The sequence below is a fragment of the Scyliorhinus torazame genome, chromosome 15 (assembly GCF_047496885.1).
Source record: "Scyliorhinus torazame isolate Kashiwa2021f chromosome 15, sScyTor2.1, whole genome shotgun sequence".
NCBI lineage: Eukaryota > Metazoa > Chordata > Chondrichthyes > Carcharhiniformes > Scyliorhinidae > Scyliorhinus > Scyliorhinus torazame.
In genome coordinates, this window is record NC_092721.1 from 141,184,146 (window position 1) to 141,197,868 (window position 13,723).

At 44.1% G+C, this 13,723-nt stretch overlaps 1 protein-coding gene across 2 annotated transcripts in view; it reads right to left on the reverse strand.

Annotated features, from left to right (window-relative positions):
* Positions 1–491: 491 nt before the first annotated feature.
* Positions 492–13,723, reverse strand: part of micu2 (mitochondrial calcium uptake 2) — a 736,923-nt gene continuing 723,691 nt past the window's right edge. For both annotated transcript variants that reach the window (XM_072476850.1, XM_072476849.1), the window contains 4 exons: positions 8,867–9,035; positions 5,893–6,001; positions 3,903–4,060; positions 492–1,701 (listed from right to left, as the gene is read on the reverse strand). In XM_072476850.1, coding sequence (XP_072332951.1) covers positions 1,597–1,701; positions 3,903–4,060; positions 5,893–6,001; positions 8,867–9,035 — 541 coding nt within the window. In that variant the 3' untranslated portion in view covers positions 492–1,596. The remainder of the gene's footprint in view (positions 1,702–3,902; positions 4,061–5,892; positions 6,002–8,866; positions 9,036–13,723) is intronic.

The window sequence follows — 13,723 nt, forward strand, 5'->3', positions numbered from 1 at the left end:
GGTGGTGGGTGCCTGGAACGCTTTGCCAGCGGAGGTGGTAGAGGCGGGCACAATAGCATCATTTAAGATGCATCTAGACAGATATATGAACGGGTGGGGAACAGAGGGAAGTAGATCCTTGGAAAATAGGTGACAGGTTTAGATAAAGGATCTGGATCGGCGCAGGCTGGGAGGGCCGAAGGGCCTGTTCCTGTGCTGTAATTTTCTTTGTTCTTTGTTCTATTCACTTGGGGTTCAGAATGGAGAGTGTATCTGCCCACAGTAATCTTGTGTGCTTAAAAGGGAGTGTGTGTTAAAGAGACCATTGTAGATTAAGATGTAGTTTGTAATCTGTGTTAACCCTAAAAACTGTGTGTTTTAAGATAAGGGGGGCATTTAATCAATGTTTTTTTTCTTGTTAAAAGTAATTAGTGGTTCTGTGACTCTGGTGTGCTAAGAAAATGCTTGTACTGGTCAGGTATGTTCTGGCACACAATAAATTAAAATACAGATTTCACAAGCCTAACTTTATTAGTGCAAGAGAAACAGTCCACATATTATAGCGATTCCAGATTCAGCTCCAGATGAAATCATTGTATCCCTTAAATATTCAAACATGAAAAAACAAAGTCAAAGAGCAGCTGTATCTGAACATTTAAAAAGTAATTAGGGTTGAAGAATAATTGCCTTGTGACCTCACAGCAGATGCACAATTAGGATAAATTACCTGTAATGTAGAGGTTTACATCTTAGACTAATTGATTTTATTAAAAAATTATTTTTGTCTTAGAGTCTTAAATGTATATTTGTATACAATAAATTGAAGTAACATTCAATGAAATCCCTGAATATTTTATTGCATTGCACTGAAGTAGTGTAGATTAAATATTTTTTGGGGGAAAAATTTGATTGTGTCAAGCCACTTCTAGTGGTCCTACACCTATGCAGACTTATATTGATTCCTGGGGACAAGCAATGCTGTGGGACAGTCCCGAGCGTTCTTCATTAATGATATTAATGAAGAACGCCACCCAGATAGAGGCCTGTGATCCAGTCCCTGAGGAATAGAAGTAAGTCTGCAAAGTGCACTGGAAGCGGCACTAAGCAGACAAATTCTCATTTTGTATTTCGTATGAGCATTTCTGAATAAATGTAACCAACAACAATATCTAACTGATTCACTAGGTCTAATTTAATTCACATTATGTTATTAAATGCATTGCCTTCAAGAAAAAATGCTGGTTAAAACTTTCAATTTGGAGGAACAAAAAGAGTCAAAAGGACCACATACCATCTTCAGAATGATGTCACACATCAGTGACACAATGATATGTTTTGAAGTGTCCTACAACATTAAATTACAGCGTAAGCATATAAATGAGAAAGGATTTGCCAAATACATTTTCATGAAGGCAATGTTGCTTTATTTTTGTCTAAATACTCTGTTTATACACGTAAACAGGATATATTTATGACATTTTGTTAAACAGAAACTTTCTGCTAACCCTAGATAATTTTCAGCTTTTTAATAGCCCACTGTGACAAAGTTTACTCAACGAGCTGGCTCTCATTTAAAGCATTAGACTATTTTATGTAAGGATCATATGTTCAGTAGTATTAACAGGGGCTTCTTCCAGACTGCTTCCAGGCTTCATGAACTCCAACAATAGTCTCCTTCTTCACACATTTCAAATAGCCCTTGAAACCATGTTGTGTTGGTGCCTGTTGAAACCAAAGTATTGAGTCTCAGTTACTGTAAATAGACACATCAGACTTGTTGAGGTGGTGGCATAGTGGTATTGTCATTGAATGGTAATCCAGGGTAATGCTCTGGGGACCTGGGTTCAAATCCCACAGCAGATGGTGAAATTTGAGTTCAATAAAAATCTGGAATTTAAAGTAGAATGATGACCATAAAACCACTGTAGGTGGTCCTAAAACCCCCATCTTGTTTACTCATGTTCTTTAAGGGAATGTAAGTATATTCCTGTTAATCCTTGTCTGTCCCTTGTTTTTTTCCTTTTAATTTCTGTTATTCTACTATTTCAATTTTTGTACTTGGACAAAAATTTCCCTATACCTTTAAGATGGACTTCACCTTTAATTAAAAAAAAGAACCTCCAGCAGGATGTGCTATTTGTTTTGACATCAATGATGTCACAGCTTGATGGACTTGGCTGTGGCCAATGAGCTATTTTATATTGCCGGGTCTTAGCTGACAATCTATGCTGATTTGTGCTGACTACCCTGGAATGTTCTGCAAAGACAGGAAGGCTTCATCTTATTTTAGTTTCGTTTTGAACTCATAGCTGAGGGAGGCCCTTTGAGGTTCTCTCTCTCTGAAAGGGTAAATCTCTTCTTGACACCTGACTGGAGACTCTGTTTTCTCCTCAGCACAGTTGGAGAACATTCTAGTGAAAGTGAAACTCAGACTGAGGCAACTCTCAGTGGTTTGAGAGGGGACAAAGAAAATATTAAGGGAATATAGACAAACCATCAGCTGAAAGAAGATAGTTTAAAAACCCTCTTAGAATCTTGTGTGGAGAACTCTGTTCTTATTTCAGAATGGCTGCTGGTCATCCTGGTGGATTTAGAAACAATTAAGAATTACATAGGCCTGAAGATGTTCTTTTGAGTGAAGGCCCTGGATAATAAAAGTTAAAGTGACTCCCCGAGAGAAAACCCTACCGCCTTGGGGTTCTGACTGAATGGCGCTGCCAGAAGATCCATGTTTGCAATCTAACCACTGGTTCCAATCACTTTGCGCCCTGGGAGGACAGCCTGCTGCTTGAATATCCAAAGCAAGGACACTCATCTTTCAAATCATTTTAATTCCTATTATGTTGCCCTTCTCCTCCCTCTATGTGTGTCTGTCATGTGTGTGTTTGGGTAGAAGGTGGGGTGGTAAAAGGGGGGGAGTGGTAGATTAGCTGGCCGTTATTGTATTATTATTTCATGTCTTATCTCTATTTTTGTTCTAAATAAATAGTTGTTGTGTTTCACTTGCAAATCTGGTGCCCGTAAGTCATTGGAGCAGTCAAGGGTCAAAGATCTCAGAACCTTTATATGAATTATTGGTTAATTCACTTGTGATGGGACTCCGGGGTCTTTGGGATTAGAATCGACTGCGCATAGCCCAGAGTGTGGTAACAGAAAGGAAACCTGCCACCCTTACCTGGTCTGGCCTACATGTGATTCCAGAGCCACAGCAATGTGGTTGACTCTTCAATGCCCTCTGAAATGGCCTAGCAAGCCATTCGGTTCAAGGACAATTAGGGTGGGGCAATAAATGCTGGTGACACCCTGAGCGAATAAAAGAAAATTGAACTCTGGAACATCCTACCCAAACATAACTAAAAGCACCATTTGTTTCTGATTCTTCAGCTAATATCTTATCTGAGAGGTCAAACTGATCACAAAACACTGACCCGCAGCATGGTGCTCTTTTCTCTAGAAAAGAGAAATGGGGGTTGAGTTGATGGAGCTCTTCAAGTTCATAAAGATTTTAATAGGGTAGACATAAATAGGGACCATAAATATAAATCCTTATAAATCCAATAATTAATTAATTCAGGAATAACTTCATTACTCTAGAGAGTGGTTAGAATGTGGAATTGAACACCGAACAGTTAAAGTGAAAAGTATTGATGCAATTAAGGGAAGTTAGATCAATGCAGGAGAAAGGAATATGTTGTTAGGGTTAGATGAATTAGGTTCATGTTGATTATAAACATCAACATGAATCTGTTGGGTTGAATGGCTTGATTTTGTTCTCCATATTCAATATAGTTCAGTACTTAGTATCAGTTGTGGCTCAGTTAGCAGCATATTCAGTCAGTATGCCTTGGAGTCATAAAGATCAACTCTCATTGGTGCTCATACTTTAAACTCCTGCTTTGGAAAATGCAGCAACCTTATTTTACCTTCAAGCCTCGATGGAGTCTGGACACAATCACTCCAAGGAACTCTTGTTTGCTCAGACATCCATCTCCATCCACGTCAAAAATCTTGAAGACAGTATCAAGAACATTATCTGACAGTTCTTGCCCTGTTGCAACTTTCACAGCTCTCTTGAAGTGTCCTAAATTTAACATGAAAAACATGCATTACATTTACATCAAGTTGATCCAATAGCATTGGAAACATCAGGACATAGAAAATACTTTTTTTCCCACACAAATAATACGTTGTTTGAAAGGCTGCCATGGACTTACGCAGCATTTGGCCAATTAAAACATATTAAATGTTTTGATTGAAAAGTTAAAAGCAGGTCAAAAGTTAATGTATTTCATGTTTCAATTGTCTTAAATCACCTGCACAATAAATAATTTGTTGTGATGCAGATCTTTAGTCGCAACCCATTCAACATAAGTTGGGGCCCATCAAATTTTAATTCTGAACGATGCCATTGCTCCAGGAATGCAATGTCATTGTTGAAGGCCTATTTTTCAGGGGCAGTGGTATTTCACTATCTGGTATTTCTTTGAAAGCTATATTTACTTGTAATGGGAGTGACTGTGCGGTATACTTTGTTGGCTTTGCTTTTGAAGGCTGCACTGGGACAAAAAGCATTGTTCTGGGAATTCTTGTACCCTCAAGGAATTAGATGAAGAGAAACTGCAAATAAATCACAAGAGGGGTGTTGTATCTACTTGAGATGTGTTGCACGATCCAAGTTGAGGGTCTATAGAATCAGCTGGAGACACTTGGACATGTCACTGGAAATGGGCCTATGCTTTCTATGCCTCACAAAGGAGGCCTTTCTGCAGGCCATGTAGGGTCTATAATAGGCCATGCTGTTGTATGCACAGAAAACTAGTCTTCAGTGCACAAGAAATTCAATGAACTCACCTGGGTGCACAACTTGGGTGTCATTAAGTGACCATACAATGTGCAGCTAGACCGCTTCTCAAAGTCATGAGGGTTGTGCCTGAAAGTTCAACACTTGATGTGATTCTAATAAATAACCAGGCATATTATTCAAGCTAATATAAGGCAAAAAGGTTAATTTTCTCTTCAGGAGAATACCATAGATTATCATAGAATTTACAGTGCAGAAGGAGGCCATTCGGCCCATCGAGACTGCACCGGCTCTTGGAAAGAGCACCCTACCCAAGGTCAACACCTCCACCCGATCCCCAGAACCCAGTAACCCCACCCAACACTAAGGGCAATTTTGGACACTAAGGGCAATTTATCATGGCTAATCCACCTAACCTGCACATCTTTGGACTGTGGGAGGAAACCGGAGCACGTGGAGGAAACCCACGCACACACGGGGAGGATGTGGAGACTCCGCACAGACAGTGACCCAAGCCGGAATCGAACCTGGGACCCTGGAGCTGTGAAGCAATTGTGCTATCCACAATGCTACCGTGCTGCCCCACAGTCCCCCCAATATACAATTGGACCTTGTCGAAGCAGAGTATTACGCAATGGGTAGTATTGTTTTAACTTGTTTTCTCACTTTCCCTCATCTCCTCAAAGCTCCTTGGTACTTCACCCGTTGTCTTGTCTGGAGGTGAACCTAAATAGTGAACACGAGAAGGCTCTTTGACGAGTGGGTCAAAAGCCACACACATCTCAGCTCGCCAAGCATCCAAACATCTGAGCTTCCATCCAGTTGTAAACGTTGTTGTGGTGGATCGCCCGCTGACTATTAATTTCCATGCATGGACACACATGAACAATGACTCACTGGACAAGGTATTCTTGCAAAGTCAGGACCGCAGGATGAAGAAATGTTAACAATTAGGTAAAATCAGCACAAATGATCATAATGCAAATTTAGATCTTGAGATGACCTGACTCTAGCACATTCTCTCATTTTGATACTATTAGAATGAAAAATATTGTCTCAATCAAACTACCTTTGCGATGTCAGAATAATTTATAATGCTGCTCCATACATACCTATTCCAACAGGACGATTGGCTGCAGTGAACATATGCATGGTGAAAGCAAAATCCTCAAGACAATTCATAAAATAACAAAAAGCTCTGAATTCTTCAAAGGAAATGCTCTGGAACATAATGGATAACCAGTTAATATTTAAGGATAGATTCCATGACATACATAGACAGAGAGAGATAGAAAGAGAGAGGAAAGAGGAGGGAAGAGGGAACAAAAGAGAAAGAAAGCGAGGGAGAAGAGAGATCACAGTAACTGCATTCTGGTCTATGGGTGGAGGCATACCTGCGAGGAACTTCCAACACTGATTCTGGTTGAGGTTTTGGGGTCAGAGGAATGTTCCCCTACTTTCATCCATGGGAAGCAAATATGGAGTATTTGCCTGCCAGGAAAGCCACATATTGTGACACAGTGGTTGGAGTGGAGTTCGCACCAGACATATCGCTACCAAGGCTATGTCTGGCCCCTTTGAAGTCCTACACGATAGAAGCTCCCGAATGGAGGATAATCTTACCTTAGCCTAACCCTTCTTGCACTGCTGACCATGAATGGGGTGGACTAAAGCTCCAGAACTACAATAAAATTCATAAATTGGAGCTCAAGGCAGGAACATTGTATGTCTGTGTTTCAGCCCATTCTGGTAGATGTCTGCTGAAGTTATAGCAGGACACCAGGATGGGTGTAGACATTAAGTTCCTATATGCCTAAAAAAAATAGTTGATATGAAATGGAAGCAAACATGTTTGGAACAGTAGGCCAATCAGGAACTTCCAATTACATAATACAAGAAGACAGTAATAAAGAACAGTTCCATTTTATTTTACATCTATCTGGATATTGTGCATTGTGATATCAATACAGGAATTGTTTTTAACATGTTTCAATATGTTACCAGGACAGAGGAGGTAAACATCAAATTAGTAATTGGTAAGAATTATAGAAAAAAGGAGCTAATTTTATGTAGCACCTTTCATGACCTTAAGTTTGTTGTAATCTCTATTCTGGATGGCTCGGATGCGTAGTGTTGAATAAAGCTTTTTTAATGAACAAAACTATAAATTTAATACACTACGAACTAAGATTCATTCACATTCTTAAAGTAGAAGGTTATTGTATAAAACTATGCTATCTCTAACAGAACTCACAAGTATACAATTGTTCTCTATGCCTGACACTCTTCCAGCTCTCCTAACTCTTAACTCCTAATCTAACTCCTCATCTAATCATTTTCTAATCTAATCCCAGAATCCCCTAGTCACATGATATTTATATGACTGATCTGTGGTTCCCTCTAGTGGTATGAATGATTATCATTAACTTGTTAACCCTTTACATCCCAGTCAATATGCATATCATTACAAAGTTGTCCCAATTATAATACCTACAATTAAAAAAAAATATTCTTACATATGAGACAAAAGTTGCTTATATATGATATGGTTTAATTAACTAGCCTACCTTTTCTGTTCTGACTACAGTTTAATACTCTGTTACGAAACATAATCATCTACACATATTGCCATGATGATTACCAGATTGTTTAAAACTGTATAAAATACATTAATTCCATATACACAGGTTTCAAAGGCAAACACTGGATGAAGAAAAATACACTTGCCAGTCAGGGAGTCTGCTGAAGTTAACAAAATGGTTAACTATCGCTTTAAAGTGATAGTGAGTCAGATGCAGGTAAGAATCTATATCACCAACAGAAGGAAACTAACGATTGGAAATTATAACAAGTTAGTTGGGCAAGAGAAAGAAACCGATATGAAGTTATTTGATTAAATAAATATAAATTGGAGTTACTTGATCAGTTGCAGGTGAGCAAGTGGCCGATAGCAAAAAGTTCTGAAAATTTGTGGCAGAAGATAATAAAGTCTAAAATTTTGATGTGTCAAGGAATCATTTAATGACAGCATGTCTTATGATCTTTAGTCAAATGCTCCGAAGCCTCTTTAACTAGCTGGAATGATTAGACTTCAAACGGGTAGAACTATTAGTTTCACTTTGTTTACCTTTTATTACCGTCAAGACTGTTAGCCAATGCGTTTGTATAAAATTACCACAATGACCTCGGCATTCGCTGGAGTTAGTGCATGTCATTCAAGATTAAGTCTTTACTAACAACAGAACATAACTTTGCTGGATTATATATATATATATATATGTGAGGTGAAGCAAAGGACTACAACAGTGCTTCACAAACTCTTTCTCAATGTGACCCCATTTTAACTCACCACCAACTTCTCAAGGGCAATTAGGGATGGGCAACAAAGGCTGGCCTAACCAGTAATGCCCACATCCCAGGGACAAATATATATAAAATAAACTCTTGAAAATGAACCTGACTCCAAACGACAGCAAAACCTGAAGAGCCATAAAGTAGTACAGTAACATTTGATATATTATTAAAGTTTGCATATTATAGATACATATATAATAATATAAAATATAAATATGAAAATCTGTATTTTTAATCTATTTTGTAAAAATGCTCTTATTTTATGTCCTCACGTGGGATTCAGCCAAGCTCGCTAAATTACACGATGACAGAAGACTCACGCATTCCCGCGCTATGGGCTCACCATGGCCTCGCCGTCCTCTCAGTTGAACCCGGTCGCTGCTCCCTCTGGCCCGATTCTGCTCTTTGAAACCTGTCCCCCAGTTCCTTCCCTCCTCCCCTGCAATCCCACCCCCACCCCACCTCCTCCCTTGTCCCATACCCTCCTCGTATGATTATTAAACAATTATTAAACACCTGTTGTAAAAATGCTAATTTATCTTGGATGGCGATGTTACAAGTTCCTATTACAAGAAAGGATATTTATATGCATTATAAATTGTGATGCATTGTATATAACAGCATTCCTCATGGATAAGTTAATTCAGATTGATAGAAATGGGACATATAAATATTGCCATTTGGTCAAGGATTCAGCTTGAGAGATTATCTTGACATTAGATTAATGCTAACCTCTCCTGGAGGAATTTGCTTCACATTTTTCCAGTAAAGATCACGGTTTTGTTCATCAGTGAAATGGAGCAGCCATGCTGCAAACTCCTCTCTTCTCATGGTTCTCATGCCTCGCGAGAATTCTTGAAATTCAATCTCTTGCACCTCTGTTTGCAGGTCTTCCATAAATCTAAAAAAAAGACACACCAAGATCAAAGCTGTTAAGAAGTGAAAGTCCATCTCAAGAGCCGGTTTGCAGATATTGTTACCGCAATCAAAATATTTTAATTTTTGTCTTCAGCATACATTAAACATCTGAAAATCGGATTGAAAATTAGGCACATATGGTTTAGCTCATGTGACATTACAGCTCCACTCCTGAGCCTCCAGGTGGTTAGGTGGTGCATGAGTGTGGCCTCATGTCTGCCTTTTACAAATGTAATGTGGGCCACTTGCTTGTTACATATCTTCACTGCTGACTATCTGATGCTGCTAAAACCCCTGGAAAAGCTGAAAGGTTCCAGGAACACAAAAGCTTCATGCTGTGGAGACCTATACTACTGCAGTAAGAGCTGCCCCTCTTTCACATACATACTGCATCAGATAGTAGAACCTGTCATGATATTCAAACATACATCATAACACATACATAATGATAGACAGACCAACCATAGACAAGAGCAGACACAGTATAAGACAAGAAACACAACACTTCTTGGGCAGTCCATCTGGAGACAGCACAGGGCCAGGACCTCATTAGCAAGACACTCACACAGTCACAACGTGCTGAGTACCAAGTCTGATGTATAAATAGTTAGATGGAACAAAACTGCGTGAGAGACCACTAGCCACTGGTCTCTCACCAGCACAGCTGCTGATGGGTCGCACCCTCAGAACCACTGTGCCTTCCATCCTGGCACCAACAATAGACCATGCTCCGGTACTGCATAGGATGCAACTGCAGCGCGATCGCCAGAAGAGATCGTACGACATACGGGCAACTGATCTTCCCTCCCTGGCCCCTGGAGACAACGTCCGCATCCACCTACCAGACAGTGGCTGGTCAGCATCTGCCGAAGTTCTCCGACGCGTGGCTCCCCGCTCGTTCCTGGTACGCATGCCGGATGGATCCGTACGTAGGCGCAATCGCCGAGCCCTTCGCTTACTTCCACGCTCGCAACGGGACCCTACACAGACGCCGTGTCCTCCACTGGTTCCTGATAGCGACTTCGTGGAGCTGCCATATACCATGCCCCTTCTGTCGCCGCCCGTGGCCAGGCTCGCACCTTAGCCGGGGGTTCTCGACCCACCCTTGAGGCGGTCAAGCCGAATTCGTCGCCCACCTACTAGACTGGACTTATGAGACTGTTCACACGTCAAACTTTTGCAACTACTGTTTTGTAACATGTCACTGTTTTATCATTACAGGCCTCATTTGATCGTTCCAAATTTCAACGTTGTTCTTCTTTTGTTATGGTACAACCTCATTAGCATGTCACACCTGCCATCGCCCCTTGTATATAGTTAAGCCCCATGTACATGATGTAAATATTACGCACACACACACACCTTTAGCTGCACTCAGGACACATTTATATTTATAACCACGTAGGCACATAATCTTGTAAAAAAGGGGGGATGTCATGATATTCAAACATACATCATAACACACACATAATGATAGACAGACCAACGGACCAATTAGCACACATAACACGACAGCCAATCACAGACAAGAGCAGACACAGTATAAGACAAGAAACACGACACTTCCTGGGCAGTCCACCTGGAGACAGCACAGGGCCAGGACCTCATTAGCAAGACACTCACACAGTCACAACGTGCTGAGTACCAAGTCTGATGTATAAATAGTTAGATGGAATAAAACTGTGTTGTACCAATCGCAACCGTGTTGGTTCGTCTGTACCTCAGAGCACCCAACACCTCAGAACCAAAGTTGGGGAAAAGGGGTCTGCTCTGATATGTTCAGACACACGCAGGGATGTTAAATTGGAACAGGGGGATAATGGGGCTGTACAATTGGCAGGTGTTGACAAAATGCCACAGGTCTTTTTGCACCTAAATGTATTGCCTCTTTACAAACTGGAACTTTAAAGCATTTGCTGAGATACTTGTGGATTATGGCATCTCTGTCAAAACAAATATAGCAGTAAAGGCTGGGATTTGAAATTCATATTTGAAAAAGGAAAAGCTGTGCTTTCATATCGTTAATTAGTAAAGAACATTAAAAACTGTAAGTTTTGTTTCACAGCAAAAGCCTGAAAACATTCTATGATGGAAAATAAAAGCTTTAACATGTTAATAACTTGCATGTCATCTGTATTTATTATGTAAGGAATGGAAACTATACCACAGGATATGTTATTAAAACTGTCAACAGATTTAAGGCTGAATTTACCTGCACAAAATGTTGTCAACGGAGGGTAAGAGTTTGCATTTTGTTCTTTATCTCAGTGTAAGCTGAGACCATTCTATTCATAAGTTAATTAAACACTTCTAGCCACTGACAGCTGTCAAATAGTACAATGAATGCAAATTCATTGTCCACCTCCAGTTCTGCTGTACCATCTGGAGAACCACCTAGGCGTAGTCAAAGGGCCCGTAAGGCCAAACAATTAGACACTGAGTAAGTTGGCACGGGTGCAGGGCACAGACGAGTTTTAGGGGCTAGTTGTACGGCTTGTACAGAGGTGTATGGCTGTGTATGCACTGTTTGTTATTAAAATCACTTTAACACTGCCTTTGTGCTCTGTCCGAAGCGTGTGGGGGTGTCATGTACGTTGAGCGCCAGTGTGTGTGTGAGGGGTGGTCTCACGTCGGCCTCAGGTGTGTCTGCCCCCTTCCCCCTGGGCCGCCCTCACCATCCCCCCGGGCAGGGGACGGGACCGTGCGCTGCAGTGTCACAGCCTCATGCAGGGATGGTCCGGGTGGATGGTGGTACTGGGGCCATGGGTCAGACATCGTCCAACGAGGTGGAGCCAAGAGCTCATTGCAGAGCGGGTTGTCATCATCCTCCATGGCCTGCAATAGACACGCTTCCACCGGCGCCGGTGAGAGCCCGGCCTTCGTGCCGCAGGTGGATCTGCAATGGAGGGGTGGTGTGCATGCGGGTGGGGTGGGTGTGGTTGGGGGTGGGGGTGGGGTGAGGGTGCTGGGTGTTGCCATGGTGTGCGGTATGTGGCCATACTCGCCGATTCCCACGCCCCCTAGTCAGTGAAGCGGGCGGCTATCAGCCTGTCCCGTGCCCGCTGGCCCAGCCGGTAACGGTGGACAGCCACCCGCCCATGTCTAGCCCGTCTGCCCTGGCCATTGCCCCCATCCTCCTCATCTGGGGAGGACTGCGCCTCTTCCTGCTGCTCCCCCACTCCGCCCTCCTCTGCCTGCGGAACATCGCCCCTCTGCTGGGATATATTGTGCAGGACGCAGCACACCACAATGATGCGGCCGACCCTTTCTGACGGATACTGGAGGGTGCCCCCAGAGAGGTCTAGGCACCTTAAACGCATTTTGAGCACGCCAAAGCACCTCTCTATCACACCCCTTGTTGCTGCATGGGCATCATTGTAGCTGTTCTCTGCGTCATTCTGTGGCTTCCGTATAGGTGTCTTCAGCCACGACCGCAACGGGTAACCCCTGTCTCCCAGCAACCAGCCCCTCAGCCGGGGTGGCGTCCCTCGTACATGCCGGAGATATAAGAACGTGACAACACGTATGAGTACCTGGGTACCGGGCGCAAACGTGCAGGATAATCATGCGGTGATCGCAGACCACCTGGATGTTCATGGAATAGGTCCCCTTCCTATTGGTGAACACGGCCCTGTTATCTGCAGCTGGCCGCGCCCTGGACCATGGGAAACCCGGCCGCGGCAGAGAAGCCCATGACCCGGGCATCCTGGCTGGCCTGGTCCACAGGGAAGCGGATGTAGCGGTCCGCAATGGCATATAGGGCGTCTGTCACTGCCCGGGTGCACCGATGTCTGCGAGATGCCGGACAGGTCCCCAACTGGCGTCTGGAATTACCCCGTGGCATAAAAGTTCAGGGCCACCGTAACCTTGATGGACACGGGGAGAGGGTGTCCCCCCGCAGTGCCACGCGGTGCCAGGAGGTGGCAGATGTGTGCCACGGTTTCCCGTCTCATCCGGAGTCTCCTCCTGCATTCCCGGTCCGTGAGGTCCTGGTACGACAACCGGGGCCGGTACACACGGGGCCTCCTCGGGTGCCTCACTTGTCGTGGCGCCGCGACATCCTCCTCCCCCTCCTCGTGTTCCTCCTCCACTAGGTGCTTTCCCTGCTCCTCCTCCTCGTCCTGTCGGGCGGGGGTCCCTCCAGCCTGGGCGGCTGCCGCCTGCCCCTCTGCGGCATGCTCCTCTGCGGCAGCCTGCGCCGCCTCTCTGGCACGCGCCTCCTCCTCCTCCTCCAGGGCAACATGGAGAATAGCGGCTGCCGCCACGGCAGCCAACATCGCTGGCTGATCAGAAAACATGATGGCCTGCGGGGAGGGGGGGGGGGGAACATGACATGTCATCATTGCCCGTACCGCCCCTCCCCCAGCCAGGTGGCATGGGCTGCATGGGCGCGACTGTTGGAGGATGGCACCTGGGCAGGTGGACAAACTCCCTCACCCTCGCACCTCCCTCCCCGGCACTCACCCCCCCGTCCCCGGCACTCACCCCCCCCCCGTCCCCGGCACTCACCCTCCCCTGTCCCCGGCACTCACCCCCCCCCCCCGGCACTCACCCCCCCGTCCCCGGCACTCACCCCCCCCCCGTCCCCGTGCCCGGCACTCACCTCCCCCCCCCCGGCAGTCACCCCTCCCCGGCACTCATCCCCCCCCCCGTCCCCCTCGCCGTCACTCA